The 8,779-nt window shown below is 32.0% G+C and overlaps 1 protein-coding gene across 1 annotated transcript in view; it reads left to right on the forward strand.

Annotated features, from left to right (window-relative positions):
• LOC144967817 (uncharacterized) overlaps positions 1–4,108 on the forward strand; it is a 4,134-nt gene extending 26 nt beyond the window's left edge. Inside the window, exons 1-2 of the mRNA XM_078905479.1 lie at positions 1–428; positions 2,987–4,108. The exon at positions 1–428 is cut by the window's left edge and continues 26 nt beyond it. Of these exons, the coding sequence (XP_078761605.1) occupies positions 157–428; positions 2,987–3,131 (417 nt within the window). The 5' untranslated portion in view covers positions 1–156 and the 3' untranslated portion in view covers positions 3,132–4,108. The remainder of the gene's footprint in view (positions 429–2,986) is intronic.
• Positions 4,109–8,779: the final 4,671 nt, after the last annotated feature.

Genomic DNA, 8,779 nt, shown 5'->3' on the forward strand with positions numbered 1-8,779 from the left:
TGTCGAAAACAACAGAAAGGATAAAAACTTCTTTATTTTTATTAGCCTGAGGACACATAAAGATATTGAAAGATCAAAATAGGTTTCCATTCATATTTAGAGTGCCTTTGACTTTGAACAAGTTCAAGAGCTGCAGTGATTATTTAGAGGTAAAAAATGGCAACCGGCGTAAAATTATCGGAAGATGCATACAACGCTTTCAACAAAATGAAAATGGGGAAAAAGCACAGATACATGGTGATGAAAATTGAAGGAAAATTCGTAGTGAATAAATCAATGGTTTTGAAATCGGACGACCAGAGAGTAGATTTTGAGGAACTATTGGAAAGCCTTCCTAAAAATTCCAGCTGTTATATCATTTTAGATCTGAATGTTCCAACACGAAGTGGTCAAAGCTCTGGCAGAGATCAGTTATTTGTCATTTCATGGTGAGTTCTCTTATTATTATTATTATGATTCATTCATCGGAAACTTTTTTGTGAACCGTAATCCTATGATTATGATCAATTTTCGGGAGGCTTTACGAAAGCTTCTCGTGCTAAGACTAACGGCTAAGGGAAAACAACCCAAATATTCCCTCATCTAACCTAGCCCTACTAAAAGAATAAGAAAATTAAAACTCTAACCCTAATACAAACATCCCAGCACCTTTACTTAGTAAGACTTATGACTAACCCTAATAGAAAAAACAAATCCTCTGACCTCGAGCTATTCCTTATAGAAAAAAAAACCTAGGACTGCTTCACTACTTCACAAAACAAAATGGCAGTGGAAAACCAAAACAATAGTTTTTTTTTATATTAGATTAGTATTAGGAAAGTTACTTTTACTTTTACTAATTCTAGTATCAAAGTTTGTTCTAGAGTTTTTAAATGCTACTATATATTGACTAATTGAATAAATAAAAGCATTGACAAAAGATCCACGGTGAAAATACAAATTGAAATGCTCGCATGAAGAGCTTTCAGATGGCCTCCCCAATCTGAACTTTAAACTTATTGTCTTAAATCATATCTGCCTCCGATTCAGCTGAAATTCCACATATACCTCCGCCACAGCAAATACTAATAGTTAATGGTGGCGTTTTTATGCGCCTCTGTTGGAGGTGTACAAAAACGCACCGTTTTTATGCACCTCCGTTGGCGGTAATGGTAAATTAATGAAAATGTTGCTGCAAACGTCCATGAGGTTTAAATAGTTTTAGATTGTAGTTTAGCATGCTGCTTAGTGATTGCCGATGTACGCTTATACAATGATAATAAATTAAAGAATAATAACAATAATTTTAAAAATCAAAAGTAAAAAGAAACATGGCACACAAATACTGATCTCAAATAAATAAATAATTTAAAAAAATTAAAAACGAAGTTTTTTAAAAACATGATAAAAAGTTTTTGAAAAAAAAAAAAAAAGAAAGGAAAAAAAAAGCAAACAAAAACAAAGTAAATTTTTTTTTTTTAATGTCTACAATGGGAATCGAACCCGGTACTTTCAAGGTTGGAGTCTGACAGCTTGTCCACTGCACTACGGAGCCACCTGACTGTTCATCCCATTTAATGTCTTTCTAAAACATTATTTTACCTTCAATCCAATTTCTATTTTCTGGTTTTATATTTCGATTTTTAAAATTATTATTATTTTTATATAAATGTATTAACAAAAACATCCTATAGATGTCACAATATAACTTTCGCCATGTCCAAATACAGAAACCTAATATCGCGGATGAAATTGGGTGGGATGCACATCCGTGACAGAGGTGTATAAAAATGATCCGTTAAGATACACCGTCAACGGAGGTGCATAAAAACACTACGATAGTTAATATACTGACTTGCTCACCTGAAGTTAAAGTGATATTTATCCACACAACACCCTCCAACTGGCTGAGAGAGAGAGAGAGAGGACAGTAAGCGGTCGTACAACTGACTGAGCTATCCAGCCACACCACTAGTGCCCGCTCCACACTTTTCTGAATTTTAATGTATCAACTATTGTTTTGAGTTAGATGAGTTATGCCCCTTGAAAATCCCAATAACTTTTTAATGTTTGCCTAAATTGAAATGGAATGCCAAGTACCTTAATTTTGGTTTAACCAGTTTTTATTTTTACTGTATGTACTGAACCTGGCAATGGCAAGAGTATTCAAACTTACTTTGTATCATGCCACCAGTTTTCTGCACACTATACATGATCGGTGATCATATTGTAGGCACCTCCATTCCATCATTCGCAACACTATCAGGCGAACTACGCATAATGATGGATATTACAGTGTATTGTTGTTAATATGTGTTGTCTGTGTTTGTATGTGTGTGCGTGTGTATACACAAACACATGTTTGGTTTAGAGAGAGTGATCCATAAAATGGAACACAGCTTGACATTTACAGGTCACTGCCCATATCATATCTTCATTCTCATTGTCAACAATGCAATGCAACGAGGAGAAGCCAATCAAAATAGACTGAAGTTATGTCTGAGGCTGGTATTGATGGCTCTAATAGGAGTCATTATGTATGGCTCTTTTTTTTTCTCCCATTTTATTTAGGAGCTCAACATGGTAATATCAAGTTCATTGAGTCATTCATTGCCCTGGAGTTCTTTTGTTTTTAGTTTTTATTACATACTAATTTTAAATAGAGAGATGGGGACAAATTTTAAATAGAGAGATGGGGACAAGACCAAGAGAAATCATCAACTTATGTGAAAATCAACTTCATAAAGCAGAACTTAGAATATTTCTAAAACTTGGTCCATTAACTTACGATGTATGCGCTCATCAAAGTTAGTTAATAAAGATATGTAATTTTATCTTTAACTTTCACAATTTTAGAGAGTCTTGTCATTATATTCACTTCACAATTTTTTTGTTGTTGTTCCTCCTGCATTCTATATTATATGTTTTTATTTTTTACATGCAGTTTATAATTGTTCCTCAACAAAATAGTATTTCATTCACAATTTTTCCTGTTTTTTTTCTCTAGGTGTCCTGACACAGCAGTTATTGGAGACAAGATGTTGTATTCAGCTACAAAGCAAGCAGTTGTGGACAAAATCAAAGAGGGAATAAAATTAGTACAGGCAAACGATCTCGGTGATCTCATCTATGAGGAGATTCTAGAAAAGTGATTTTTGTTTAATTTTTTACAATTTTTATAATCAAGGTTTTTATTTTCTTTTTAGGGTTCTAGGTCAGTAAGGTATGGTAAATCCTCACTATATCTCCACTAATTGAGCCAGGGTATATTTGACTTTATGCAAAATTGGCAGTATGATGAATGGTTTTATAATTAATTTAACATAGGTCATTCCCATCATAAGTTAACAAAATGTGAGGTTGGCAGTAAAGTGAGGTTTTACTGTGCTGATTTTGAGCTGATAAGATTGATTGTAGCTTTTCCACAAACAGACCGGTAGATCAAGATTAGTTCACTAGAGTGAAAGTTATAATGTAGAATTGGTTGCTCCCATATTTGTTAAGAATTGTTTGTTATGCGAATCAATGTAATGAGATGGTGTGACTACATAGCAATTTTGTCGTGTTTTCAGGATAATAATGTTTATAAATGCAGGGAGTTATGAATGATAGAAATTTGTACATCATGATATATTGTATTGTTAGTGACTTGCGGACATTTGATATGATATGGACAATGATCAGCTCAATAATCAGCTGTATGAATCAATGCCTGTAAGAATAAAGAGTTAACTGAAAGAGCAGTGAAAATCCAGAGTATTGTGAGTGTTTAGTTAGAATCCTGGCTGTTATATGAATCTGCAGTTGGATCCTGTCGGTTATATGACTATATGAATGTGCAGTTAGAATCCTATGACCAATTTGTCCTGTTTTATCTATATTTAACTCGCATTGTCTCATATGACTCGCTTTACATGCCAGTGTCGGTGCCTGCTCCTCTTACATTTGTCTTGATTCTATATTCAATGTAGTATGAATGTGAAGACATGCGCATTTATATTTTTGTAAAAGTGCAAATAGTTACATAATACTCATTTAAGAATACTCCCTTATATCTTTGCCTTACTTTTATACATTATCTTAATTGTCATCTGCTTCTATTTGCCTTTTTATCCAATCCTATCGACTTACTTTTCCCTGGTGTTTTAATGACCAAGAGTGTCACAGGTGCTATTTCCTATTAAGAACAATCAAAATATTTACATTTGATGTGTTATGATAAGATTTATTTGGTTATTTATTTAATTTCCTATTTATTCATTGAAGTCAAATTATTTCTAGTCATTTTAGATTAAAATTTTGTCATTATGATTTTTATTGGAAACTTACTAAGCAAACCTTTTCTTTTGTTTTCTTTCAGTTGCAATCAGTTCCGCCCTTTTTAGTCTCTTTGCATACAATACTTTTTGTTGTTTTGTTAATTTATTATTATTATATATATATATATTGTTTTTTCTCTTTGTGTAATCAACTATCCTGCTTTCTTGGATTTTTTAGAAAGAATTTTGAAAGTACATTTGAAGATGAGCTGTATCTAAATCTAATCGGTTTTTTAATTTATTGCTTCTTTTAAAACAAAATAATACTTTTGTTTTCAGGACGTTATGATCAAGATTGACATAATTTATTTTTTTTAATGACTCCACTTATGTTTATTGTTTTTTTTCATCATTGACTCTATGAAAATGTATTTATAAGTGAATTATGAATTCCCAAAATTAAAAGTCCTTTGCAGTTTTGAGGATTCCATTCTAGCCATAATCTTTGCCCTTGCCATCCTCTTTTCTTTTCAATTTCATGAGAGCATTTCACAAGTGAATTTATTTGCCATGTTTTGAGTTATTAACATGCATAAGGCAATCTTGGTTTCTTTATAGAATTAACTATTTTATTATTTAAGTTGACACATCTGTTAAATTTGGTCACAAGGAGATACGTTTAACATGGTATATCATGCTGGAATGTGATTATCTTTGGGCATTATGTTCTTGATGGATGGCTAGAACGAATAAAAATATAATGTAAGTGAAATATTAGCTGCCTTTTTAATGTGATGTATTCCATTGTTTCTGTCGTCATCCAAGGGAAGTATCAAGACTGTATTTCGCTAAACATGTCTTGTTGTTGTTTATGCAATGACAAAACTATTTTTTAAAATCCCTGTCCTGACATTTTATCCTTTATATTTTATTAAGTAAACCCGCTAAATGATGGAAACGTGTACATTAAAAACTGTCCACATTGGTCACCCATGGTTACAGGGAAAAATATGCCATTGCCAAAAACATTCGACCACTCTGCTATGAATAAGTAAACCCGCTAAATGATGGAAACTTGTTGTACATTACAAACTGTCCACATTGGTCACCCGTGTTTACAGGGAAAAATATGCCATTGCCAAAAACATTCTGCTATGAATATGTTAAATGTGCATCGGTGTAATATAGATTAGTAGAACTGGAACAGAATCTTTTTTTCTTTTTTAATTATACTACTCATAATCTGGAACTGATACAGTGTCTGTTTTTTTGTTGTTGTTGCTACATCTCTTGCCCTCTATCGTGAGATTAACAATTCCAGTCCAATGGGTTTCAAGTTCTTGTAATTTTTAGTCACTGCCATTGGGCACCTATTACAAGTTAGAATCTAGTCATTTTTGTCCTATGTCACAATAATTTTAAATTGAATATATGATCTCAAAGCATATTTCTACCTCTTGTGGTTAGAGACAATCATTCTGTGAGTAGTGCCAAAGATTATTGAAAACATTTATGCATAAATGATAAATACTGAAATAATGAACTGAAGATTGTTGAAGCAGTTATCACTTGAATTTGCATGATATCTCTTAAGGCAATACAAGATTATTGGTAGGTAATCACAAAATTTGGAAATTTCAGTTTTTGGTTCACTTGCATTTGAAAAGTAAGCAATTATATTTGGATTTTGTAATATTTGTTATATACACAATGTCTTGAAATATCTAAGCTTTGTGGTTCTGATTCTTCAGTTCTAATAAGATCACAATAGTAATAATTGTTGACCTCTAATGTGTTCAATTTTTTAAACTAAAAAATTCAAACGGCGCAGTGGATTATCTTGTCCCTGTCGTCTTCATTAATTAATAAGTCTTTCTTTTATTGGATAATTTATTTGTTTGATTTGATATGGTCAATATTTAATTTTTACAATTTTTATCTCTGGTCATTAATATCATCAATATTGATTCAGTCTTGATCAATTGAATTTGGTATTTGAATAATACTGTCAAAAATCATGATAAAAAAAAAATCAAGTATACTGTTGTTTATTTGTAATATATCATAATTTCAACTTTATTTTATCAAAGGCATTTATTTTAAAATTTATACAGAAAGATTTGGATCGACCCCAGTAAACTTTTAATGATGATTTTGCCGAGTGCGACCAAAAAAAAATATGTTTACCTCATAACCCTTAACAGCCGGCCCTTAATGGCTTTTACTACTATCTGTGCCGGGTAGCAGGAAAGTAATTTATAGAATTGATACCAAGAACATGTTGTTCAGACTGTTAGAAATATGTTTTTAAAATTAAACAAAGTCAAAATTGCAAAATAAAAAATGACGCAATCCAAATTTGAGTTATTATTGGACTCTAGATCCGTCATCTTGATCGTGATTATCAATAACAGCATTGCTTTTATCATCTAGAGCAGTTTCACCACCAACTTTAGTACCAAATTTGCCATTTTATTATTGGATGTTTATTGACCAAGTTAAAAAGTTATCGATTCAATATCGATAATTTTAATCTTTAATCACTATTTCATTGTGCATAATGTAATGACAATAGGTCAAGTAATGATTTGTAAACATTGAGAGATTTTTCCCTATAAGATATGAATGGTTAAGTAACATTGACCTAAAGCACTATGTGCTAACCATTTTGTAGTAAATATTAAGAAAGATATGTCAATTATTCAAAAATTACTCTCTCTACCAGATTAAAACTCCTCTAAATAACATTATAAAATCTCCAAGGGCCATAATGAAAATGTATAAAGCAATTCATTTTATTTCTCTTATAATCCCGACATTGCATTTGGGAACATTGTACAGGCTACCTTGCTGGGTTTTTTGTGTGGTTTTTTTGTTTGTTTTGTTTTTTTCATACAAAGTTAGTCGCCATCCTTGTATAACTACAATTTCTGTGACGACTTAAGTCACAAATTCATGGCAAATTTGCCAACTCGACAGAGGACAAGTTGTCTCCGTGGCAGAAGAGTCACAGTAACATTTCAAAATTACCTCAGTTTTTATCCATAATATGTTATATGAAAATTACAAAATTATAATTGGATGTTTTGAAAGAAATAATCACTAGTTAGTGACTTGGATTTTTTTAAATTTTTTATTTTTATTTTTTTTTTTTGGTCGCAATCTGTAAATATGCATCTTTTGTGACTAGTCATATGAATTGTTGACCCCAAAGCTTTACCCCATTTTGGATTCCAGATCTGCATTTCTATATTGATATTATTGTTGTAAGTTTTATGTGTGACTGCCCCGTAATATATGGACAAGTTTATTTTTAATTAAACCACCCCCCCCCCTTCCCACCCCCTCATATTTTTGCACCCTCTTAAACTTACTTAATTTTTACACCAGATATATTTTTGAAACCTTTAAAATTTTTAGAGTATATTCCACTTTTTCCCCTATGTGGTTTTAAAACACAATCTTCATTAAATGATGATAACAGTTACTGTGAAAATTTTATACGACAGGTTATGTAATAACAGGGGTTTTCAAAATCCATATTTTTTTATTCCTCTTTATCTTCACTAAAGTATATGTTATAGCAGGTGACTCATTTCATTATTTATCTTAAAAAAAAAGAACAAAGGTTGGTGCATTAAAGAACCATGTAAACATTGTTAATGCTAATACTACTACTACTACTACTACGACGACGACTACTACTACGACTATTACTACTACTACTACAACCACCACCACCACTACTTAATTTATTTTTGTTGTATATCAATATCGGATATACCTGGGAACTTGATCTGGTCCCATCGTCCCAGTTATTCACAGGTTTCCACTGTAAACATTAGCACCAGCACCAATATGACCTCAAAGTTTACAAGGGCGTTTACCTATCAAATAGACAACACTCAAAACGTTAACTGAAGCCTGGTGATCACTATGATTTTTTTCTAATTTTTGTGTGTGTATAGAATCTCATAGTTATTTTTCTTGATTAATGATTATAGCTCTTATTTCTATTATTGAAAAAAAAAAAAAAAGATTGATAGTAGGGTACTCAACTTCTAATTTCATATATTTCTTTTGTCTAGAAATAACTTGACAATTAGCATTCTGGGTGGGGTTCCTGACCTGACCTCCCATAGTGGGAAGGGAGGTGCTTACTGTGTCTTCTGTCCCCTTATATGTTTTCCAACTTGCTTTTTGTCTTTGTCTTGGAATGATATTACTTGGTTTTGTCCAGGCCCTGGCCGGATGTCCTTGCTGAGAGGGAAACAGTCAAATGTATAAATAGTTTTGGGATATGATATTGTTTTCCCTTGTAAATCATCTTTGTTATGCACTGTATTATGTTTCGTTTACATATTATATAAGATTTGTAAACATTTGAGTGTATTCCTCTTAGTATGGGCCTGTGCTTGTGTCTGGATGAGACTTTTAGGTGATCTCAAACTGAGTACTTGTGTGCACTGAGTACACTGTGTTCTTGAAATCTACATCTGTTTCCTATTTGAACCAATTCCCCTTTGTCTTACCTTTTCTTG

Source organism: Berghia stephanieae, chromosome 3, assembly GCF_034508935.2.
Source record: "Berghia stephanieae isolate SIO BIC M18660-M18661 chromosome 3, UCSD_Bste_1.3, whole genome shotgun sequence".
In the NCBI taxonomy this organism is placed as follows: domain Eukaryota; kingdom Metazoa; phylum Mollusca; class Gastropoda; order Nudibranchia; family Aeolidiidae; genus Berghia; species Berghia stephanieae.